The 26105-nt window shown below is 37.1% G+C and overlaps 1 protein-coding gene across 2 annotated transcripts in view; it reads left to right on the forward strand.

Moving 5' to 3' along the window:
• Positions 1 to 206: 206 nt before the first annotated feature.
• ABCB7 (ATP-binding cassette, sub-family B (MDR/TAP), member 7) overlaps positions 207 to 26105 on the forward strand; it is a 32885-nt gene continuing 6986 nt past the window's right edge. Inside the window, exons 1-12 of one of the 2 annotated variants that reach the window (XM_010569052.1) lie at positions 207 to 284; positions 1920 to 2006; positions 8624 to 8743; positions 15652 to 15784; positions 16225 to 16493; positions 17690 to 17778; positions 17862 to 17949; positions 18942 to 19116; positions 20578 to 20735; positions 21285 to 21448; positions 21620 to 21749; positions 22245 to 22416. In XM_010569052.1, coding sequence (XP_010567354.1) covers positions 1953 to 2006; positions 8624 to 8743; positions 15652 to 15784; positions 16225 to 16493; positions 17690 to 17778; positions 17862 to 17949; positions 18942 to 19116; positions 20578 to 20735; positions 21285 to 21448; positions 21620 to 21749; positions 22245 to 22416 — 1552 coding nt within the window. In that variant the 5' untranslated portion in view covers positions 207 to 284; positions 1920 to 1952. The remainder of the gene's footprint in view (positions 285 to 1919; positions 2007 to 8623; positions 8744 to 15651; positions 15785 to 16224; positions 16494 to 17689; positions 17779 to 17861; positions 17950 to 18941; positions 19117 to 20577; positions 20736 to 21284; positions 21449 to 21619; positions 21750 to 22244; positions 22417 to 26105) is intronic. The other variant, XM_010569053.1, reaches the window with a different exon arrangement.

The following is a 26105-nucleotide window of genomic DNA, read 5'->3' on the forward strand; positions in this document are numbered from 1 at the left end:
ATTTTTAATGGTTGAGTATAATTTATTTTACAGCTGCTCCCCACCAGTTTTCTTTTTCTGTGGTCAGTTGTTAAAAACCAAAGCGATCCGCCATGTTTTCATGTTATGCTTGTTTACGTAAACTAGATGAATATTCTCTGAATGTGAAGTGCATGTTCTACATGACTCCATTTTCACTTTATCTTTCCCCCCTTTTTATTCTGTAGGTTCCACCATTCTCCAGGCAAAGATCATGGCACAGTCTGGGGGGAGATTATTCAAGGCCGTTATTAGAGGCTTCAGAGGTAGGTATAAATTGTTTTTCTTCCTACTTGCATGTCAGAGGAAACTCAAGCCCTTGGACCATCTTTCAGTTTAGTCTGCAAGGTTTTTTTTAATTTCACTATTTACAGTCTTGAAGTGCAGCAAGTTAAATGGCGAGTTATGTTTCTGCCTCTAGAAACGGAGATTACTTTCCTTAGAAGTTTCAGGCTGTTGCACTCTCCTCAAGAAGTCTTTCTGAATCTCTAGAAACTAATGATAATACACTAACTTACAAAGAAGAGTTCTTAAAAATGTAGGTTTTGTCTGTTGATACTTAGATTCATGTTGTCAGGCATAGAAAACATGAATGCATAGAAAGCTGTGAGTTTTTCTTGAGAGTGTAAGGCTTTATTACTTCAAAATTCTGCTTAGGTTGTGGAATATCAAGAAACTGTGGAAATGTATTCTCATCATTCTGAGTGCCAGGATGTCAGGCTCTTACTCATATGAGCTCTGCTTGACTTAACATTAATGTAAACATAAGGAAGATGCAATTTCTACTGTTCATGGAATAATTATGACACATTTCTAAGTAAGACACTTTGCTTGAATGAAGCTAGGAAATGCATTTGTCTTGTTTTTCAGGTTTTTTTAAACTATAAAAAAATAACCTTATAGAACTGACTTAAGCAGCTAAAACCTTTTGAGGGTCATTGGGACTTCAAAGCATGAAATCTACTTAGATTGGTTTTTATAATGTTTTTCTTTAAAATAGAAAAAATGAAATTTTGATTTGGGACACCCTGAGATCTGCTATCAAACCATATATATAAAATGAGTTTCCTAGAGAGCTTTTATGTACCTTGAACCTGGAAATTGTCAACATTTTTAAACAAAATTCAGACTCTGTTCAAAAAGCTTTAACACGTCCATTGCTCGTGGCAGGCACTTTGAAATTGGAGAAATGCCTAGTGGTAATGAGTTACTACTTTTTAGTATATCTACGTGCATTAATAAATTCAGAAGTTTTCTCTGTATTTATTTAGCAGGGAATCTTGGCCATATGCTAAGAGAAGTGAGCATTTGTTTTTAAAAAAACAGGTTCTTTTCCTAACTGCACCTGTATATGCTGTGCATGGATTGCAGCAGGGCCTCTGGACCAGGTTAACTTGTACCTGTTGTATGGCACCAGTAGGCTGTTCTCATCCTGATAGGGAAGAGAAGTGTGAAGTGGATTTATCTATCTATTTTGCCCCCAAGTAAAGTTACTCTTTACATATACGGGAAGAGTATTATGCTTAAGTGTGTTCCACTTTATATATTAATGTGCCTGAGTATGGTTATCCTCCAAAACTTCAATTTCTTTTCTATGTTCTTTAGTCCACTTTTCAGTGTTTAGTTGTCCTTTTAACCAAAATATTTAAGGCTCTGTTATCCTTACCTCCTGGCTGCTTGGAACATGCTCTTTACTATACTGCTAAATTTATAGTCCCTTTCTTATTATTGTTTCCTTAAGCAAGGCAAGGTTTTTAGAGAGAGGTATTATCTTTTATTAAAGCAAGCTGATACAGTTGGAGAATGAGGGAGGGAAAACAGACCAGTAGTTCTTCTTTCTGTTGGCTATTACATGCATGTTTCCTGAGGTTCTTGCAAATTGACTTTTCATTTTCACACAGATCCTCCCGAGGTGGCGACTGATAGAAAAGAGAATGTGTTGGCATGGTCATGCAGGTGGAGGGCTTCACACAGATCCAAAGGAAGGGGTAAAAAAATTGCTTAATTAGTATTGCTTTTTAAACAAAAAATGTGATCACCACCCCACCCCACCCCCCCAAAAAAAAAAAAACCAACCCCCAAAAAAACCCCAAACCCTGAAGACCCTAAGCAACAATTTGTGAAAAACTCTATTGGTAGATACGTGAATACTGTAGTGGAGTGAATACTGTTTCATTGTCGACGAAGGCTTACTGGCCCTTAAATCACCAAAGTTTTACAATAACTGTGTTGAAGTGCTTCAATTGTTTTATTAAAAATACAACTTTAGTGTTATACACTCCTTTGAAATAGGCCGGTGTTATGTTAGATTTTTTTCATGGAAAGTACGTTACATTGTGATTTATTGTGGCTTTTTTATTCTTGTTTGTGAGTGATATTTCTCTGTGACTTGACATTCAGGATAGCAGAAATGAGCTTGTGGATACAAGGTAGTGCGTCAGTTGGTAAAACCGCACTTGAAGCGGGGGGGAGGAGAGAAGTAATTAAACTACATGTATTTTTACTGGGATTTAATGTTAATGCATCTGATATATTTTGACTGTATTTATATTCAGGAAGCATGTGTTAAAATAATTATGATAGGTATGTAACGAGAAGCAGTATCTTTTATTAGACCAAATGATTACAGGTAGAAAATGAGGCAAGCTTTTGGTTAAAATGACACAGTATAAACTTTGCATGATTAAAATTGCTAAGTCAAAGCTCTTGAGTTTACGTAACTTTCCTTTTCTCACTTCCTGTGCAAACTTATTTCTGATGCTTTGTGTGTTTGCAGAATGATTCTGCATCATGATTATAACTTGTTCAAACTTGGGTGGGATCTTCTTAAAACAAGTAAAGACCATGTTGATGACAAACTGAAATTTCAGTGCAGAACCCAGGTCTTTCAGGGTTGGTTTGCTCATACTTAACTAACTGTTCTGACAATGTCTTTCCTGCAGCCTCATTTGTAAAGAAACTGAAGAGTTAAACCTAGGGTTTCCTCTTAAATTTTGATCTGAGAGTTGTCCCTTCATTGAATCCAAACCTGTTTATGCTACAGGCAGAAATCAGGAGAGACGCTACCAAAATTTATGCTTTGGTAGTAAGAGGGAATTTCATAACCTAAAGTACAGCCAGCTTGTTTTAGCAAACATCTGTGATCTTTTCTGCATAAGGCAAAGGGGGAAACAGAATAATCGGACATCTTCAGTCAGTAGCGCTACTGGCTCTGCATGTAACATTAAATTCAGACTAATTTTAAGACCCTCCTTGCAACAGGTATAGGCTCTTTCAAAGATTTCCTAGGCAAAACAGACTTTAAAGCTAGCAGACTATCCTTCTCCATCTTTACCCTAATTATATATGTTATGGAATATAATTATTATCGATTGTATTTCTCCTGTAAGTGGGAGGAGGGTATTATCCCCTCTGTTGTCACTTTAGTGATCATGCATCTATTGGGCTTAATTATTTGTTCTTGGGGTTTTTGTCCTGCTAGAATTTCTGCTCGCCTGGGTATGTTGATCAGCTGAATGTTTCCTGTTTGCTGTCATGTCATAACTTCATTTTTTCACAAGTCTGTGGAAAAGATTTTTTGTATATACATAGAACGAACTCACCCTCATATGATGCAGTTGCAAATCCATTTCACAGATTCAGCTTCACAACTGACCTATCTTCAAAAATACCACAAACAGCTGTTTATTCTGTCTTTAAAAAGCCATTTCCTGAAATGCAGACATTTTTCAACTGAACCCCCCCCTTCACATGTGATGGGCAGCTTCCAGGACAAATCTTATTTAATCATTATAGGTATTACATGTTTAATCATCATGTATTTTCTTTGGAGGTACTACTTTTCAAAGGTCTACAGTTTGGCATCATTCAAAAAGCTAAATTTCAGTGTTTTCCCTGTTCAGAAAGGAAACAAAGTTCTGTTTACCAAAACACTAGCAATGTTAAGAAATGGTGGATGTTCCTTAACATTAATACTCACTAGGAATATGTTAGCCAGAAATTTTGATGCCAGCTGATACTTTTTTTAGTCTGCTAGGCAGTGTAAATATTCCAGTGGCATTCTCCATTCACCCATTACTTGTAGCTATTCCTGTATAAGCCAATCCCCCTGACTTTTTTATTCCAATAAATGGAGCTGTAATGTAGTTAATATAGGATGTTGTCAGTTAAGGCTGTTAGATCTAACTAAACAAATATCAGCTGTTAAGGATTATCAGGTAGAAAGCAGCGAGAGCTAGCTGTAGGTAAGGTGAAGTGTGTGAAGAGTGGAAGAAACAGAGAGTAACGTTGGGTGCAAAAGCCAAGAGGTTCTCAGCAAAACTGAGGGGAAGGAAATCTGATGTTACAAGTGCAGTTGTTGCACTTGGGTATACATGCATTTTTATTCAGTGCATTAAAGTACTAGCACCTAATTTACCACATGAGAATTTTTTTCTCCTAGGATTATGCTTTTTAGGAAAACTGCAGATGATATACATGTCAGCTATATTAACGCCTTTCTCTCTTCCAAAATTTTTTTGACAAACCAGCCTGTTCATTCTGGAAACTGACTTTGGGACTGATGTTTTAAATTGCTCCTTTTATAGAACCTTCAGGGGATACAGAACCGAATAATAAGGATAAACACAGAGTATGAAGGGCACATAACCTTCATCTCACAAGTAATTAGGAGAGAAGCTTATGCATCTGTTTTTTTACAAAATAATTTTTACTTGCAGCAGTGGCCGATGTGCTGAATACTGAAACTGCAAACAATACTATTCTTTACCATCTTTGGGGTTTTTTGTGTGTTAGTCTTTTGTACACAGAATAGACAGGAATAAAAACTGTAGTGTCTGACTTGTTGCTAAGCAGTCATATATTACTTTCTTATGGAAAGACTGATAGTCACAATGGGGCCCTGATAATTAGCCTTCCCCTATCACCAGTTGCTATTTGCTTTGCTAGTCATTGCTTGCCTTCTGTGGCGGGGTGGATAGTACCAAGACAGAAGACTAAGTACTTTTTTCCCCAAGTTTGGAAGGAAAATTCAGGCCCTAGTTTGACATTTATTTAAGCTGATAAGGCAACTGAAAAAAGAATCCTACCTCCTTCCTCACCTTGGTGTTTTGCTACATAAATCACTGTGTGGTCAGATAGTGAGCTAGTGTGAAGTGATCTAGCTGAAAAATAATGTGCCCAAATAGTGGGAACACCCCTTCCCTTCCCAAACAACTACTTCTGCTTCACTCACAGCAAGCTGCATATCATGGACTGAAACAATCTAAATGCCTCCTCCTATAAAAAAAAAAGTAAGTTCTGTTCTCAGCCATGCTTTTTCTCACGCTACTGAATTTGTACATTTATCTGACTCTTTACTGAGACAAAACCCTGCAACAAACACTGAAGAGTTTTCTGCCAGTTTCATAAACTGAATCAGTTCATCAAGGTGTTTCATGAGCTCCAGAGGAGGTGCGAGAAATGGGCTGGGACTGTACAGTTGAGTGCTGCAAAGAGAGGAAAAAGCAGGGGAGGAAGCAAGCTGTTAGTGGTTTGGAGAATGACCTCGTGCAGCTGTAAGACAGCTTGTGCTAGTACAATAAAGGGGATGATACAGCTTTCGTGAGTGAGTACACAGGGAGCCAGAACTGGGTCTTCTTTCTTCATCAGCAATGACAGCTTAAATGCAAGTCAAACTACCATCTTCTTCCATTACGCTTCTGATAGCTCATCAATCTGGCATAGGCTTTATCCATAAAGTCACAGGGTCAGCCCAGTGAATGCTTTGCAGTACTTAATAATCTTGGAGATTGTGAAGAGGAATGATGACTTTCTTTTTTCCCCTCTTTAGGTATTTTAAAAGGTCCAGAACCTGGATGGGATCGGGGAGGGGGACGGACAGGAAGATGGTCAATGCTCATTCATTTGCAGATAGTCCTCAGTATTTTGTAGTGTGTTTTAAAAACACACTGCATTCAAAAAGAAGAAAAGGCTTTTCTTCTTTGCTCCCTGCTATATTGGATTTATAATACTTTTCCTTCCGTTCCTTCAATTTCTGTAGAAATAGGCCTTGGAAGAAAATACAAAACATTACTGCCACTTAAAAGAAGGTAAAATAAATGCATCTCTTAACCTTTTTATATACCACAGAGAATCAAAAAAGGGTCCGAGTCCATTAAACAGATTGCTCATTTTAATTCTTAATGTTGCCACTTGCATATTTAAACCATTTTCAACTTGTGTTTCTGTACAACGGTAACATTTATTTCATGGTAAACTTTGATGTAATATGTGTGCCTTTTGCATCTCCTTTGATATTTCTTCTTGTTCCTTTGCAAGGCCTTTGGCAAATGACTGGCTGCCTTCTGACTTTTTCTGAACGAATTTACTTCTGTCACTGTTCAGAGCCATGAAGAAACGTAAATAGATTCCTTGTTTGGGGCCAATGTAGCTTTTTACTTATTTTTTTAATAGCTTTTCTGTGCAAAGTCTGACTAGCCAATAGCAACATATAATTAGAACTGCTCTGGTTGCACTAGTATCTTTTGCCTTAATGTGATACCGTTTTTTTTAACTTCTTTTAACCTGTAAGTGGTGATCAAAGATATTTTCCAAAAGTTTGAACTGCTATTTATGCATGTCCTTGGCTCAAATGGAAAGATTCATGTATATGCTGCAGCTGATAACCTCCATCTCCTGAATGGGTAGGACACAACAGAAACGGTTTTTCATCCTCTCTTCACTTAAAAATCTTCCATATATCCATTTTTTAAAAGTAATTTGAAATGTGCTTATACTGTGTAATGCACCAGTACATTTGCAATTGTTGACAAAATGCAATATCTCTTACATTTTGCTTTTTTTTTGAAGCTATGACTAGAAACACTGAGATGAATTTTCCAGTGCTTTTAAAAGCTTACATTTATAGGATTGGCTTCCCTGGTTGCCTCAGCAATCTTACCTTTTAACAGAACTCTAGAACTCTCCTTTCTTGCTCATTCACACTGGACCTTAACAGAGAATTTCTATTCTAATTTGTGTTATCCTCAAAGTGGAGGAGGGAGCATTTAAAGTACACAATCTAGTGAGGGAAACATTAAAATACATTGTAAAATGCCCCCTTTCTACTGACTTCCGTAATGAAAAGTCATCTTTAAAAGGTGTGGGTTAACTTTTTGTTTCCCCCTGCCACACACACACACAAAATATTGCCTGAAATGGAGAGATTAGCTGCTACTTGTTGCCCTCCCTTCAGCTTTAGATAACCTTCCTGTCTTTCAAGTTAACCCCAGGGTAGCCAACACAGAAAAACAAGTTGTTGATACTTGTGCCATATGTTACTGCATGTGCTTTTACTCTGGATTGGGTAGCATCATTTAGGCTTCTGATAATACATTTACCTTGAGAGTTTAGTGGAATCTGTCTCAAGTGTAAGCAATACAGGCATTTATCCATCTGTAAAATAACCTATATTTCTGTAAAAAATAGAACAACCAAAACTACCACCAACAAAATAATTCCAAAACACGCCCCTCTCCCCCCCCCAAACCAAAACCCCTAATATTTCTCAAGAAGACTTGTTAACTGAATTTTTGTCTTGTTTAGAGCAAAATTTGAGGTTTGGAGAAGGAGAACCTATTTGAAGATTTCATTAAAAACTGATGCAATTAGCTAAGCTAACATGTGACCATCTTCTGCCTCCTGAAGCCTGATTGCCCAACTTCAGGGTCCATTCTGTTAAATGAAGTAGTGACATTGGAAGCTGAATTAAAGGCACTAAAATAGTTTTCTTGTGGTAGTCATAACTTCACTGGGCACCTGCTGAAGGACTACCCTTTGGGTTCCTGACAACATGCCCTAAAAGACATGGGCAGAATAAAAAGTATCTCTCATTTCTCTGCAAAGCTTATAAAATGACCAAAAAACTGTGAAAGTGATTGTTAGAAATGCTTAATTTTGTATTAATGCAATCAAATCATCTGAGCTGAAATTCATATTCAGTTCAATTTCTATATCAGCATAAGTGTTCAGTTCCAGAGGTTTGAGTTGCTATAATGCTAGTGATTTTTTTTAAATACTGTATTCTATTGTGACTCATTGAGTGTTCTCCAAACTACTTATGTTTATTGTAGACCTTTCAGACTTCCTTCTTGCCTTAGTTTTTTGTTACTTCATTAATTTTTTTATTTTTTGCATTTTCCCTCCCATTGTTTCTATGCTGTGTTAAAACAGCTTCCAAAGAAGAAATACCAAGCCCTTGTGTTTTGTACAGAAATCTTGAAGATAAAAAAGAAGGGTCAGTTTATTTGTTCTGTGAAGTATTTCAGCTATGGTGAATTGTGGCTTTCTCTATATTCCATTTACAGCTAGCTATACTTGCACTCTTGAGGACATGTGAATTAAGAACAATTCATCTGTTTTAAGTGTGTCATGGATATAAACCTAAGAACTTACAACTTGAAATTTTAATATGCAGTCCAGGTCTCAAACATTGTGAAGTGTCTGTTGCCTATCAAATAAAATACAGAAGTGATCCAAATGTATAAAATTCATGCTTATTTATCCTGTTGTTTTGCTTCCTGGGGCCTCTTTATGATGCGATGCCTTTGTTTGTTCTTTCCAATAGCTGAAAGAGATAGATGCCAAAAAGATTATCAAAGCAATGTTGTCTTATGTGTGGCCCAAAGACAGACCAGACCTGCGAGCCAGAGTAGCCATATCTCTGGGGTTTTTAGCAAGTGCAAAGGTAAGAGCAGATACTTCATTGTACTTTGATTGTACTATTTGTCTGGAGTTCATACAAGGAATAATTTTCTTTTTTATTATTTAAGGGCTTTTACAATCTTAAGATGTCTGTTTCCTGTATGAGGAGCATATAGTACTATAATAGCTTGGATTTTTTAACAGGGTGTGTATGTGTGTGATATGCACATGTGTGGTCGCGGACATGATGATGATGACCAGAATTTTTATTTCCATTGCTCACATTAGTTTAGTCCAGGATTTTCCATTGCCAATCAATCATTTACATCATATGCTATGGGAAATGTGAGTTAAAGGTTGCTTATGTATCTTCTCTTGTGTGGTACTGTATCTGTCAAACAAGATTTCTTCAAGGCTCTGTGGCCATTCTCAACTCTGAACTTGAGCAGTGTGGTGGTATCTACTCCCAGCTCTTACTGTGCTATGGAAAAGGGGATTTGAGCTCCAGTCTTTTCTTGGTATTTCTCTGTGAGCTGACAGTGGAATTTCTATTGTTTCAGGGACTCCTCTGGTGTCCTAATGAGAAAGTAGTGTATAACTTATTTTTTTATATTGAACCATGCTTTCATTCAAATTATTTTTCTTGGAGTCTTTTGATTATGAAATGGAGTGTTGCTTTTACCTTTACTTCATTTTGTGAAAGAATCTCTTATACTCCTGCCTGCAACAAAATTAGTGTTTATTCGTTCTTAGAAATAAATAGGCATGCAAAAGCTTTCTGCAGATTAATGGAAGATATAATTCAAATTTTGTGCAAACCTTGTAGAAATAGTTCAGAAGAGCAAATGTTAGCTTTGTGCAAAAAATCTTTTGCTTTTGAAAAAAAAAATTTGCAAAATATTGGAGTAAATTCTGTAAATTTCACTTGAGACATATGGCTCAACTGGGTTGCTTCAAAGTATGGCAATTTTACCAAACATAAAGCTAATACTAATATCTTGCTGGGATAAGCTAAAGTAGGTACTACTTAGCAATGAGTTTTAGCACTTAAGCTAGTTGCACTAGCAACTTATTAGCATTCAGCAACGTTGCCGAGTTACAAAAAGAGAGAATAAACAAATTTCAGCTATGTAGGTGTTAAGAGTACTTGGAAGAGAAATGTGCTCATTTATTTGAGCTGCAAAGGAAAGGCCAGTCTTTTGGTCTACAGCTCTTTCTCATGAGCAATCTATCAGGTGCTAGCTGGTACTGTCTACAATAGATATTTTGGTTTGTGCTGCTGTTCAGGACGTTGCTGATAATGCAGGCAATGACATGCAGAATATGGCATGTCTGTACAAGTAAACTTCCACCCTTTTTGTATGCCTGTGCAAAATATACAGCATTACTTTCAATTACTTGAAAACTATCTGGGAAACTTATCTGCTCAAAATACAGGTGCTAGGAGCATTTTGCCTTGTATACTGTGCATTTGCCCTCACAATAATATTTAACTGATTATATGCTTGGTTTGTTGAGGTTTTGTGATGTATATTTAAGAATAGCCCATTTACCAGATGGATATGAAAATTAGCTTCTAACTCGCTCTCTTTTTAAAGCCTCTTATTAGTAATGTTAATAGTAATCTGAAGGCAGTTTTGAAATAAGTTTTTGAAGTATTTTTTTTCTTTTTCTCTTCTGCTCTTCCCCCCACTTTCCTAATTTGTAGGGTTATATGAATATGATGGAGAATGTGAATCCAGAATCTAATCCTGCATGTGGCAGCATTGTACCTTGCTTTTAGGAAATCTGTTAATGTTTCAAGCAGCTTTCTGGGATGGAATGAAAACGAAATTTATGGCCAGGATGCCTGACTCTTGCAAATAGCTCTGTATTTGGTATAATACAGAGCTATTATATTTCTACTGGGAGAGAGAGATGTTTCCCTCTGTCAGAAAATCAGACACTTAATTGCTCTTTGGGGAATTAACTGCATGTTTGGGTCTCTCTCAAGTGTTCTCTTAAATTTCCTACTTCAGATTCTGTACAAGGCAGCCTGGAAGCCCTGATGTCCAGACCCGATTCCCAGAAGCAGAGCAGAAAACCTATTGAGCTTTGCCCAGGTTTTAGGAGATGCCTGTTAAAGCAGAAGTGTTTTGTGAGAGTGTTTGTTTTGGCAAACAAGGATTTCATTGAGAGAACACACAGCAAGCACTCTACAGAATATATATCGTAACTGGCTGGGGTGAAAAACTTCATGGATGTCTTCTAGCTATCCTTTGTTAATGTTCTGTGTTTTGTTCTGTTTCTGTCATAACAAAGCTGTGTTAGAACTCAAACATTTTCAAATAACTGCAATTTAACAAGCTACCCCTCATTACCTGAGCTGTGCCTGCTCCTCCTTTGTGGTGTAAATTTCCTTAATTTGCTTCATAGTTTACACGTGCTAAGTATGCATGTAGTTTTTGTGGCATAACTGACATACAGTAGTTTGTTACAGAGCTGTAGTAAGTCTGTCATATCTTTGAGCCCTGAACATCTGCTTTTCTTCCAGAGCAAACTAAAGGTCACTTTGTCCTAGAGAAAATTAAATACAAATTAGTTTACCTGTAGCTTGCCTGGACAATGTATAATCCTGTGCAGTTTCCTCATTATCCCATTTGGGAGCCCTTTGTTCTGATTGCTTATGAGGTTAATTACAATGTACTTGATAGACAACACAAGCAGTTTGTTAAAGTTTCTCTGTTATATAGTTGTGTCAGCACAAGAATGCCAGCATATCTTTCTCCTCATTGCAGTCCTAGCCCGATTTCTTTGTTCACTATGAACTTGTCTGCATCTGAAGGATTTACATCCTTGTTACAGATTTTGTCTAAAGGCTGCTTGTTCTTAGGGATTTTGCATAGATAACTATATGATCATGATGCCTCTTACTAGTCACCTTCCCCAATAAGAAATACTTTTGTAAGCCTTTTGGCCAGTTTCTTCCGAGTTTGACAAAAGAGTTGGGTGAGGTTTTATACCTCTGTATTTATAAAGTTAAATTTCCAGTTAGAGGAAAAGATCCAAATGGTGACTCTCTGAGACAGAGGCTGTAGGGTGGCTTTAATTTTACTCCAAGAAAACACCAGAGGAATCACAGCGGACAGGTAGGTTATGAAATCCTCAGCCACAGGAAAAAAATTAGGAGTTCAAACCCAGTTTGATTTGGCTGGCTTACCCACAAAACACAAAAAAGCTGGAGATCATACCTCCCTGTCCTGCTGCTTGAGAAATGATTTGTCTCTTTAAATCTTCTGGTTCAGTAAAATTCAATTTCAAAACAAAAGCCAGTTTGTGTGCAGCTACTGAAGAGCCTGCAGTTACAATCTGTCTTGACTCTTTTTGTGGGGCCCAGTTGCCTGTCATTGAACAAATTACTGTGATTTTTGGTTCCTTTTTGTCTACACATAACCACTAGTAGTATTGTTAGCCTTCAAAGTAAGCTGTTTGTATGGCTTTTTATGACTGGGAGCTGACAGGATGGAGTCTTCTCTAGGGCTAGTAAGGTCTGTTTTTCCTTGGAAGATTTGTTGTAATATGACACGCTTTAAATTTTTACCTTAAATATTTATAGCCTATCTAGATGTGTGCGATCTGAAAGATGCAACAGGAAGACAGGTGAGAGGAGTACACAAGGCATTATCTATGTTTTCAGACACATAGATTAGCCAGCTCAAGTTCTACATATCTGGTTTTTCTTTTTCCACATTCCCTCTCCCATTTTTTGTCTTCTCTACTGGGGTATGTATAGTGAATGCTGCTTTATTTTTCTGTTTCTTCTTCTGTGGCACAAGAAGAAAAAGTGCTCATGCTTCTGAGAAGCTGGATTAAACATACGAATATGACAAAATCACTTGTCACCTCTGCCAGCCTGTAATGGTTTTTGGCCTCTTGGTCGCAGACCAAGCATGTGTTATTCATGAGCCAGAGAAGTCTTTCAGACTATCTGCATTTCTACTGACTGCTAATTCTGTAAGTTTCAGGAGAAGAAATTGTTTGGCTAAGGAGGCAGGACAGAAGTGTTATATTGCAAATTTTGTCTGCATACAAAGATACCATGATTTATCTGATCAGTTAAGTATGTATGACCTTGGTGTTTGAACTCTTTTTGTGAGCTCAGATGGAGTTAGATAATTACAATAAACCTTTAGAAACCGTGAGGTTTTTGAGGAGTTTCAGGTGAGAAGTATTTTTAAATTATTTTTTTTCTCTTGCTGGAAAAAGTACATTTCAGATCATTATTAAATTTGAAGAAGGCATAAAGCCAGATGCTTCTTCCCTCTTTTGGATCACATATTGGAGCTTCTTCAGCAGTCTTACCTCTGCCAGGGATGGAGTTTTCTGTTTATATTTCCACAAATGGAGTTGTTGGATGAGTACATTTATATTGGTCCAGAGATAAATTCAGCCATCTTCATGTCAACATTTCTCATTGAATTATTGGCAAAAGAAGAGTTCACTGTAGACCAGTTTTATCTTGTTGGGGCTCAGCCTGTCACTAATTCATCATCTTTATTAAACAAGAAATACTGGGAAGAGCAAAATGAAAGATAAGACTGTTTGCCTTAAAAGTAGTGTAGTCCCACAAGGGAACAGAGATGATGATGCATTGTCAGCTTAAAACAGTGCAGTCATTTAAAAAAATGTTTAAACTCATTTAAGCATGATGCATTACAGTATAACGTGCTGTTAAATGTGGGCAATTGAGTTGGGATGACTTCATGCATGGGTGCTGTATTTGCTTTCCAATAAATTCAGGCAAGGATAAGCTATTAATTCAAAATTATAAATAGAGAATGTACAAGTTTATATTAAAAGGGTCTTTTTAATGGGAATTGTTAGCAAGCTTTTGGGCATTAGGAAGAGGAGGGAAACTTATACAGATATGTTGCATAAGACAATTGTTTTGCATGGTAGCTTTTTGTAGTGTACCTAGGTGTGCTTAAAGCTTTTTGTTCAGTCCCAGCAAATCTAGGCTACTAAAAAGATAGCTCTGAGTTTATGTAGAAGGCTGAAATTTTGTTTCCATTAATGTTAATGTGATCTCAATGACTTAACAAATTGAGTACAAAAGGCGTGTTTCTAATAATGGCCTCTCATCTCTCTTGCTATAAACTTTGTAAAATTAACTTTTTGTTTAAATTACTGGAAAGCAGGCCTGTCTTGATTGCTAATGAAATGCAATACCATGCTGCCTTGTTCTTATTCAGGCTTTACCCTCCAGGAGTCAGAACAACTGTAACCTGAGACCAGGCTTTAAATGTCATTTAAAACTGTTGGGTAGAAGTATATTGATGTAAAAGAAGATATTTCTGCAAAATTGTGGGCTGTTACCGGTTAAATTAATTATGAATGAAGAACTGCAGTTTAAAGAATACATCTCTGTTCTTTAAATGGACTTTAAAATATATCTGTAGTTCCATTTCTAAACTACCTGTAGTGTAGCATATTCTACTGAAGAGTAAAATCCCTGCAGAGGGATTTGTGAGAATCTGCAGCAAATCAAGACAATCTGCATTACAATACTCTTATTTTCTACTGAGTAATCTGTCCCAGGAAAACCTGCACTTTGTCATGTTGGTCGTCACTGTAACACACATGGTAGTATATTCGTCTTTATTAAGAGCAAAATGCCACCCCAAAATTGAGTTTCAGTAACTCTGAAGGGAAGGTAGGGTTTTTGATTATACTGGGGTGGGGAGATTGGAATTTCTGTATTGTAAAGATTCAAAATCTCTGTTAATGCATCCTCAGTTCTTTGTGGGGCTTTATGCTTAAGGTTTAAGCATGTAATGGCAGTAACCTGTTCATCGTCTGTGTATAATTGAAGTTATCAGACATTATTGTATACTGCTGCTTTGATGGTATTTGTTGGCTTTCTGCAGATAGTGCTAACCTCGGGTCTTTTTTTTTTTTTTTATTAATGGAGATTTCCACAATTTCAATCTACTAAAAGGAGAGCTGTTGCTGAATGACTCTCAGGCTTGCACTGGATAAATTTCAGAAGAATGTATTTGAAGTAGGACCTGATCTTTCAGCCGTTTTCTTTTTTCAGTCACAAACTAACCAGTAATAATCACACCTAGATGCTCCTCAGATCTCATCTGTCTCCTCTCAGGAGTTGTCTAGATTATGCTGTACTGAGAATTTGGTAGTCTTCCCGCCCCCCCACAGCTTAGTGTATTTCATAGGGGAGGCACAGGAGGGAACACTTTGGTATTTTGTTTGAAAGCTCATATTGTTAAAGTGATTTGTAGTGTTTTATAGACTGTATGGAAAGTCTTTTGTGCTGCTGTGCCAAATGCTAGCGTTATATGTAGATACTAAGTTAATGTTTATAGTGATGTTGCAAATGGAAAGCATCATTTAAATATTAAGGTAGTATTAACAGTCAGAAGAGACTACAAATAAGTTAACTTCTCTTGTTTGACTTCACTAGAGCTTTGGTTTAACACATCTTGACTGACCTGGTGTTAGCAATATGTGGGCGAGTTCTTTCTTTTGTAGTAGTAGTTCTTCATACTGAATATTGCCGGTATCACAAAGAGCAAACAATGTGTAATGATGACATAATTTAGCAGCATTGTGAGTATGCGTCATGCAGTGTCTGCTACTTGATTAGTTTCCTAGTCTTGCCATTGTTGTACTGAGTACTCAGCCTCAGTTTCAGTGCCTTTGCGGTGTACAATTTGTTTAGGATAGAAATTGATACGTAAAAGGAGCACTTAAGAGAGACGAACTAACCCTGCAGTCCCAGTAGTAAAGACTTAATAGTATGGAGAATATTGTGTTTGAAATCAAAAGAGCCATCTCACCCGCGCTAAGTGGTTAAGAGCTAAATATAACAGTAGAGCAATTTCAGAAAAAAGTCGCACTACATAGATACATGTTTTAATGCATATGGACTAATTGGTGTTCTTATGCTTTTAGGCCATGAATATATTGGTTCCCTTCATGTTTAAATATGCAGTAGACAGCCTCAACCAGGTATCTGGAAACATACTCAACCTGGATGCTGCACCAAATACAGTGGCAACTGTGGCAACTGCTGTTCTCATTGGCTGTAAGTGGTAGTCCCAAATCTGTTGACAAGTGTTGATGTTCTTCCGTGAAGGAGTGGGATAGCTGAGCTTCTAACCTTTGCACTGCTAAGCATCTAGGATGGTTATTTCATAGTTACTTCTGTGTTGATGTCTGTTTCCAATGTTCTGTGACCTTGCTTCTGGTATTCCAATTAAAAAATGAAATGATACTTATAGAAACGATTCTTGATTATAAATCCTACCCTTTTTTATAAAAGCTGCAAAAGAAACTGATCTAAAATGTGTGCACAATGGTTTATAAATGGAAAAAAGCATAAAGTTTTGGACCAATTAAGTATAAATTACCTTTGAACTAAAAAAGTTGAAAATATAAAAAGGAGTCTAATGTAATTTCATGCATGAAGGGAAGTTGGAAATATAATTATTTTCATTTTGTAAACTTTTTCATCTTTTTTTTTAGATGGTATCTCAAGAGCTGGGGCAGCGTTATTTAATGAAGCTAGAAATGCAGTATTTGGGAAAGTAGCTCAAAATTCAATCAGAAGGATAGCAAAGAATGTTTTTCTGCACCTTCATAACCTGGATTTGGCATTCCATCTAAGTAGGCAAACCGGAGCTCTGTCAAAAACCATTGACAGAGGAACAAGAGGCATCAGTTTTGTTCTTAGCGCTTTAGTATTTAATCTGGGACCGACAATGTTTGAAGTGGCACTAGTCAGTGGAATTCTGGTGAGTGTTGTTTATTCATGAGTTGGAATTGTCTCATTTAGGAATAATACGTTGATTTTTTTTTTTACCAAAGTCTACTGAGTATTAATAATAGTAATAATTGAATTTACAAGGTGGTTGTGAAAGCAACTACTGTAAAGGAGAGCAATCCATAATATTCAAATACTTTCACATTTAATGCCTGTCTTCAGCCAGTGGTATTTATGTAGATAGTTTTTAACGTTTTTCTTCCAAATTGTTGAAAAAATGAAATCAGAAGAGTAAACTGTGCACACAGTGTCAAATATGTCTGGGTAAATACTGAGGAAGAAGAATATGTGTGTCCAGGAATGTTGTGTCTTAGTGTGTTGAGGACAGAGGAGGGCGTGATTATTGGCTGTCTTCTGAATACTGGTCTTCTCTTATCCAGAACTTAAAAGTGAAATTTATCTTTTGGAAAATAGGCTGCTTCTTGCAGGTTTTAAGCTTAATAAGCTCAATTTTAAACTTTTTTTTTTTCCAAATCACGCTTACTGTCTTTGAAATCAGCATCTTTGGATATTTATATGCTAAAATCTTGATTATGTAGCTTAGACTAAATTAAAAACAAGAATCTTTGTTTATTCCCCTTCTTTTTAGAAGGACTTAATCAAATTTGAATGTAACAATATGAGTTAAAACCCCTGTTGATATCAGGTTAAATTTTATAACCTTTGGAAGTTGCAAATTCAAGCTGGCTGTCAGCCAACCTGCCATGATGCTTTAATTTTTCTTCTTACGGCTTTTCTCTCCTGATGTACCCTGAAGTAGAGAAAACGCTTCATAAATTGTTTTGCAAGGCTATTTATTTCTTCTTCTGCAGTCTTCAGTTTTCTTTCAAAATCCACCCAAAAAGCAGGTAAACAAATGCTTATTTGTGATAACAGAACAAACATCAGCAACTGTTATGTTTTATAATGGCAAAAATAATTTTACAGTATTATGTTATACACTAGCTCTTGGTTATCTCCTCCAACGTTTTTATCGATACCCTTTTCCTTGCTACTTTCCTTTTGAGTTTATGCCAGTATTTAGTCTTAAGCTGCTCAGAGCAGGGAGTGTGTTGGGAGGGTCCTTCAGAGTTCTTGTCTCACGCTAAGCTGTCATAATTTTGAGACAACAGTGAAGTTTTGAGAACTATAATGACTTTTTTTTCCCTCTTATTTAAAATATTCTAGTATTACAAATGTGGTGCAGAGTTTGCTTTAGTAACTCTGGGGACACTAGGAGCCTATGCAGCATTCACGATAGGAATTACACAGTGGAGGTAAGACATGCCCTCAGATTCGTCAAGGTACTTAGTGTTGCCTTAGCCTGAACTCTTGACTATATTAAGCCTTCATTTTACAGGACTAAGTTTCGAATAGAAATGAACAAAGCAGATAATGATGCGGGTAATGCTGCAATTGACTCACTACTAAATTATGAGACTGTGAAGGTAAGACCAATCTTTACTACTGGCGTCTTTGTCTTACTTCTGTCAGCCTAAGGAGAGTCATAAGATTTGTCTTTTGTAGGCCTACATATTTGGAGCAATAGCATATTTTAAAAACATTATTCATTTGAAGAGTACTACGTGATACTGACAGAGTAGAATGGAAGTTGTTAGTGGGGCTTGAAAAAATCTATTTGTTAATAAAGAGTGAGAAGTTCTTTCATGACTGAATCACCTTGACCATCGGTTTCTGCAAAATGTAAACGTAGAGTCTTGAAGAAGCTTTTCTTCACTTGATTGCAAAAATATCTTCTGAATGTCAGCCTGCAATATATTGTCTTCTCAAATGACCATGTGTACTGTTTTCATTACCTATTGTGGTTTGTAGCACTCCATTGCAACATTCACATGAAAGAACAGGTCTCTATTGGTTCTTCTACTGCTACTCTTAAAATGTCCTGTGGACAACTTTGAAATTGTCTAGGCTCATGCTTATTTTATGCTGCTTTTAATAGGAGAGAGAGAACTGGAAAGATAAGCAGTGAAGTTATCTGTGAAGAAAGACCTAGAAGTAGACATTGTGTGAGAAGTACTGTTCTAGAGAATTTGCCATCATCACAGTAACAAGGATGTTCTAGTCCATAGAGGACAGTAGCTTTTCCTTATTTTTAGTATATAGTGGCAGCTGGTGTTTGGTTTTGATATTAATCAGGTAGAAGTTCTGCAAGACAGACACCCAGTGTTACTAGAATATGAGTATGGTAGGGATCTCCATGATGTGTCCTTTCCCAGTGCAGAATGTGCTGGGGTTTGCTCATGGTTTTTGTTTTCACACACTAATCTTGTATCTTCTTTTCTCTTTAGTTGTTGGAAGTGTTGAAGAGGGGTTGTGTGTGTATCCGTGCATGTAGTATGTTTATACTGAATTTTATAACTAGTTAAATATACAGTCTAGTATATTTGAGAATGTAACATTATTTTTGTGTATATCATAGTATTTCAATAATGAAAAATATGAAGCCCAACGGTATGATCAGTTCTTGAAGACCTATGAAAATGCCTCCCTGAAGACTACCTCTACGTTAGCTCTCCTGAACTTTGGACAGAGTGCTATATTTAGCATTGGCTTAACGGCCATCATGGTGCTTGCTAGCCAGGGCATTATTGCAGGTAACTCATCTGTCTATAAGCTAAAAATGGCTCTCCTTTACCTTAATTCATCTGTAATAGAGGTGTTAATTAAAATTAACTTACGGTTGATGTGATAGTTCATTTTGAGAGCTTTTGCTTGAGTTTGGGGTATTTCTGCTTCGCTTCTTGGAGTACTGTTAATTCCATGATATATAAATATATATATATTAGTAACTAGTATGATTTTATTAGAAACGTTTTAAAAGTTTAGCAGTTAGAGAAAGATCCTAAGAAAATCTAACTTCGGGAAGTTTCTGTTGAAAGGTTGTGAAAGACACTTATATAAATACAAATACTTTGTGGACCTTCTACAAAGATCCTTTCTTTTTGCCCTTTTTCCTTCCCATGTTGGCAAGATTCAGAACTTTTCCCCAATGTGTATATACCAGTGTGTTTTGTCTCCAGTAGTTTTATTACCAGTGTCCTTCACTTTCCTTCCATTAATAAGGGAACATTATTAAAACAATTTTTTCCATGTTAGAGTTTTTCATCTGTATTTGTTTAATTTACTACATAAAGTAAAGCCTGCTTGTTTAGGAAGACACAGTACAAGCTTCAAATACAGTAGATGAGTGCAGTATTGGGATGAGGCTCAGCTAAAGCAAGGTGGGTTTAGAGTAAAAATAATGATGCTTTTAAACATCGTTAGCATCCAGATGTGTTTGAAGGGTAGACCTTTATATCATGTTGTCTTTCTTGCATCTGCTTTGCTCTTTTTAAGGGATGCCAGGACAGGGTAGAGTTACACTGTGAATAGATAAGTCAGTAGGTGCAGTTTATGGCTGTCCTTAAGAAAATTTAGAATAGTCTTTAAGCAGGATGATAGAAATATGGCTTTAAATCATCTTTCTGGACCGCTTCAGCTGAACTGACCCGGCACTTACCTTTAGCTAGTATGTCATCCTGAGTTTTCCCTTGATCAGCGTATTTGATATTAAGCTGCCCAGAGGTTCTCACTATATGTTTTAGCAGTTCTGTTGTATATAGTATGAAAGTCCTCTCTCTTGATCATGACAAATTCTATCATTTGGATTTGTCTGTAAATGTACTTAAGATTGTCTTTCCTTATTCTTGCTTTCATATATTAGTTCCTCCCCTTCTAACTTATTTAGGCCCCTTTATATTTCTCTCTGTAGAATTTACAACTTTACAATCTGATGTTTTCCATGAATTTCCTGATATGCTGCTTGTCTTATTTTCCAGGTGCTATTATAACTTTAAAAAAAAGTGAAATTCACACAAACATTGCTATTTGTTTCAGGCACCTTCCTATATAAAAATCAGATCTTCTGGGAATGCGTTTTGTTTACTATTTAAACATCTGGGTTTAAAAATGGGATAAAAGAAACTAGACTTGATTATTTTTTTAAATCTTTTGGTGCTTCCTAACAAGACAACCCTTCAAGTCTCCTTATTCTCTCACATCCATTTTGTCTTAAGGCAGCCTTTCTGTTGGAGATCTAGTAATGGTGAATGGATTGCTGTTCCAGCTTTCTCTTCCCCTAAACTTCCTGGGAACAGTATACAGAGAGACAAGACAAGCACTTATAGATATGAATACCTTGTTTACACTTCTCAGTGTAGATACCAAAATTAAAGTAAGTAGTAGCTTATTTTCCTAAAGTATCTGGGTATTTAATAGGGCTGTTTTCTGGCAATGCCATCGTTTCACCCTGTTTGTTACCTTCCAGGTTTAATTTCTATTCAAGAAAGAGGTGTTGTGTAAAGATGCCGTTCTGCTTCCTCTTTAAGTGCAGTTAGTGCAATAGCAGCAGCTTTTTTCTTGCAGAACCTTTAAGTGACAGCAAAAGTTGCTTCATGGAAGCTGTGTTTATATTGAGATTTTTTTTTTTATTTTAAGTATTCATGCCTTGTGCTTGCATTTTTATTTGTAATTAATGATGCAGAATTTATTACTGCAAAAGCAGTTGTGAAGCAGAGTGTTTACAGCAGAAGTTTTTACCTCCTTTGGGCAAAAGGAAGAAAAAACCAATTTCACTTGTGTGGCGGATTATAATTATTTTCAACATATCCAAGCCAGAGTGTCTATTTGCCTTTTTCTGAGCTAGGATATGGACTGCTCAGCTTACTGAACTGCTTGAGATACTTTCTGGGCAGCATATAAAGTGGCACTCTTCTTTTAATAGGACAAAGAGCTGGCTCCACCCCTGCAGATCACACCACAGACTGCTGCCATCGCCTTTGATAATGTGCATTTTGAATACCTCGAGGGGCAGAAAGTCCTTGCTGGAGTGTCTTTTGAAGTCCCTGCAGGAAAGAAAGTGGCCATTGTAGGAGGTAGTGGGTCAGGGTGGGTAAATGGACTAAATACGCCAATCAATGATGCAGAAATTTGTTTCTTAAATGCGTTTGTTCTTGTGTTTTGCTTTTTATTATTTCTGTTGGTGACATCAGTTCTGTTTGGAGATTGTAAATGGCAAACCAAGAATGTAGTATTAGCTTCAATTCTTTTCAATTTCAGGAAAAGCACAATTGTGAGATTATTATTTCGTTTCTATGAACCTCAGAAAGGAAATATTTATGTTGCTGGACAGAACATACAAGATGTCAGTTTGGAAAGTCTGAGAAAGGCAATAGGAGTTGTACCTCAGGTATACCATCTTTCATTCTCCCCAAATAGTCCATTGTAATAGTAATTCTCAGTATTCTGACACTGGTTCAATGAAGGCCAATCCTAGTGCAGTGGTATTGTCTAGTTCCTTTGAAAGTCACCATGCTTGTTTCCCCCCTAGCCCCCTGCCAGAAATATTATGTTCTTAGGTGCATCATCATATAGATCCAATTTCTGAAATGTTTTAAAGCCTCTTCTTGAGAAACTGCTTCCAGCTTTAAGTGATTTAGCTTTATAGTTGATTACCACCCATAATGACTTAGCAAAATGGTAAAAGTATGCATGACATATATGTATTTAGGACACAAAATGTATTAATCCCGTTTTTGGGAAAAGAAGTTTCCCCAAATACTTTTACCTTCAGGCTTTGTAGAAAAATATAAGCTAGTCTGTATTGATTTCTTTCATGGATTGGGGACAGTTTTTAAACTATTTTCATGGTTTCTTGTTTAAAATATTCTTTCCATCCATGTAGGATGCTGTTCTCTTCCATAACACTATCTATTACAATCTGGTCTACGGCAATATCGGTGCAACACCAGAAGAGGTGTATGCAGTAGCAAAATTGGCAGGAATCCACGATGCCATTCTTCGAATGCCAAATGGTTACAACACTCAGGTTGGTGAACGAGGACTCAAGCTCTCGGGTAGGTTCTTAAGCGCACAAGTTCTTCATATCCCTTTTGCTACCTTCAAAGTTCAATGCATAGTCTATTCCTCAGTCTGACTTACTTTTAGCTTATTTACGTTATAACATAATTGTAAGGCTAAATATTAATATGAAGAGCTGTACTTCAACTGTAGTCTACAGGATATTTAAAGGAATGTATTTTCAGGGCATAGCATTAAATGAGTTCATGCGTAAGCATGTAGATGCATCTAAGTAAAAGTGGTCTTTCTCATAATCTATTTTGGTAGTGGAATGTGTGTGAATAGAATTGGGAACTTTATGTATGTGTGCTTTGTATGTGTGATGTGATATGCTTATATATATTCGTAGGCATTCCAAATTTGAGTTCTTAAATCTGAACTTGTAACAGCTGAAAGTTAGGTGGTGTTTTGTTTTTGCTGTTGATAGTAAGTAAGGCAATGGGATATATTGTTGCAGCATAGTCATTTTGGACCCTGCTCGTAATGAAAGGGCCTTCATGTCTTATGTGTTTCTTACCCATGAATTGTGTGAGAAACAACGTGAAAATGGTGTCTGCATATCTGCAAGCTGTGGATTTATATTACACAACCTCGGTGCTGAAACAAAAAAAGCATGAGTTTAGGTTCTCAAAGTCCCTCTGTACTTGGGTATGCACTTTATAAAATAGCATAACTGTTCTAGACTAGAAAGATCGTATCAGGGCATTAGCCAGGCTTTGCTAGTCATGCTAGCCTTTCAGGGTCACGCTTGCAAGAAATTCACTTTACTCCTTCTCTACAGCTGCCTGTAATATTAAGATTACATACAGTTGTTCGTAGGGAAGATGATGCTTGAAAGCAAACATTCTTCCTATGGCAGAGTTATAATGTAAAATGAGGGATCACATGGAAACTGGGAAATATCCAAATAATTTCCCATGTCCTTTTTCTGTGGTTTGTTTTTTTTTTTTATTGAGGGGACATGGGATTTTAAAAATACAGAGTTTAAGTATAACTTTTTAGGTAGTAGCTAGATTCCACTGGAATACTTTCCACCTCAAATCTCTTAGGTTGAAGTTGCGTTGAGACAAAGCTAATAATCACATAAATGTAATGCTTACTAAATGTGCATTGAATGAAACAAAAATGAAATTACTGGTTTGGTTGAAGGATATATTATTATTAGGTTATTTTATTATATTTCAAATAAGTCTTTATCTTCTTTATAGCTCTTACAGGTTTTTTAATAGGTATTTGATTCAAGATAAAGTGGGATACTCATTTCATGAGGTTTCCCCATTTAATTCACTGATGGGTTTGGTTCCTCTCCTTGGTGGATGCTATGAGAAGAAGATGCATTTGCAAAGTTTAAAACCATTTCGTGTTGTCTTGTTCTGAAAAAGCAAAACACGCTATAGTTTTGCTTAAAATTGCTAGCCAATACAAGCAGTGATGGGGCACAGTTTTTTGTATTGGTTTGGTATCTTTTTCTAATATAGTCTTAAAGGTGTTTAGGTAAGTGTGAGGTCATTTAAATATTTGGAGGATTTTGACAAGGTAGGCAGAGTTATGCTGAATTGCGTGCAGGGGCTAGTAGTGGAGAAAGTGCAGTACACGCATAACTACGGCTCTGCCTGAGGAGAGGCCATATCACTGTGGTAACATGTAGGACGTGTCTTGCTAAACAACTTCTGCTGAATACAAGGCGTTACTGTTTGGCAAACTCTAAAAACGTGTGGCAGAGCTTAATTTTCTTCCACTCTGACTCCATATACAAGACACCATTTATTGGTAGACCAAAGAACAGGTCAGCTGTTTTTGTTCGCATGTAGGGTGGAGTGGTCGAGGGCAGACTGCTCTACTCCCTTGGGAATGAGGCATGGCCCTATAGGAGAGAGAAACTTATCTCAGTGAGTTTGGAAACTTCAAGGTACTGAGTTTCCTCGAGAACGGTACTGAGATGTAGGGACCTTTGAGGGATGGGGGGCTGGTGGGGGTCCAGAGGCAGGATCACAGGAATGCAGCATGTTCTAGCAGAGATGCTGCCTGTTGCAAAGACAGCAAGCTACGTGTGGTATTTCTTACTGTGCGGCTGCTCAATTCAGGAGTCCTGGTCTCTTTGAAACAGAGGATCAGAGGTTACATTCTGTATCCAGGATGTATGTGCAGGAGAAAGCATGCACATTTGCAAAAGGGGAATACAGAGAAGGTTAGGAGGGAAATAAAATATGTGAAGCACAAATCTGGGTGAGTGAGTAGAAGATACAAAACAGGTACTGGCAGAACTGTAGAGAACTGTGATAATGATGAAAGATTTCTCTTGTGCTGCCTGTCTCCCCAAACTAGTAATTTCTAGAAAGAGGATTTGACTAACAATAGATTTGAAATGTCTTGGCGTTTCTAGAAGCATAAAATGGTTTGGGTTAGAAGGGACCTTCTAAAGATCATGTAGACCAACCCCCCCTGCCATGAGCAGGGCATCTTTCACTAGATCGGGTTGCTCAAAGCCTTAGCCTTATGTTGGGGTTTAGATTGGATTTTAGGAAAAATTTGTTCACCAAAAGAGTTGTCAGGCATTGGAACAGGCTGCCCAGGGAGGTGGCTGAGTCACCATCCCTGGAGGTATTTAAAAGATGTGATGTGACACGTAGGGACATGCTTTAGTGGTGGACTTGAATGTTAGGTTTACAGTTGGACTTGATGATCTTAAAGGTCTTTTCCAACCTAAATGATTCTATGATTCTATGTCCCATTCTAAATCTGGAGAAGTGTTTGTGGGTGTGTTGGAGTTTCCTTCTGACCTCGAGACTCCTTTAACAGAGCCTTTCTGAAAATGGGTTATGCTTTTACTCCCTCCTTCATTTTGTGCTGCCGCTATGATGGTCATGAGCACCCATCTAACAGTGCTTTAACAAGTGTTTAGAAAGTGAAGGGAAGCGTGACCTTTTCCTGTTTGTTTGTATTTAAAGGAAAAAAAAGAGTATGTAAAATACTTCCCAGGAGAAAGACTAGATTTCTGAGTTGATAGAAAAACTGCTCAGAGTGGGCACCTGCCATTGAAGTAGCAGCTTCAGTTTCTTGTTTTCAACAAATTAGATGAGTATTGGAAAACAATAGTAATAAACAAGCTCATTAATGTTTACAGTCAAGGTACAGGAGTCTTAGGCTAATGCTGTCAGAAATGTCTGCTCATCTTGGGCTTCCTTAAATTGTGCATTGAATTGATCCTAAATGCAGTTGTGTGCTCAGCTCACAGGGAATTTGATTCTGTGGGCTTTTGCTTGCAGGTGCCGGTTTGTGGGTTTAGGTTGGAGTGTGGAGCTAACGTGTCCACTGTATCCCATGTGCTTTTGTTAGATCAATATTTTCATTGACAATGAGAGTTGTAATGGCCAGAAATAGTTTGGTTGTTTAATGGATTGGAGATGTCAAATGCATATCTTTGAGTTCTTCAGTAGCTCTGTAAAAGCACAGCATCTGTTACTTTGAATCTCTGTAGTTTTCTGAATAGTAGAATGGCTCCCTAAATTGTTAAAAAGTTATATATTAGGTTCATTTCTGAATCTGTTTAATATTTTTTTAAGTTGGGTGAGGCTTCTTACACTTCTAGTCTAAGAAAAACACATGGTATGGAATACCCCTTTGGCCAGTTTGGGTCAGCTGTCCTGCCTGTGTCCCCTCCCAGCTTCTTGTGCCCCTCCAGCCT

The sequence above is a fragment of the Haliaeetus leucocephalus genome, unplaced genomic scaffold (assembly GCF_000737465.1).
Source record: "Haliaeetus leucocephalus isolate CR32 unplaced genomic scaffold, Haliaeetus_leucocephalus-4.0 Scaffold262, whole genome shotgun sequence".
NCBI lineage: Eukaryota > Metazoa > Chordata > Aves > Accipitriformes > Accipitridae > Haliaeetus > Haliaeetus leucocephalus.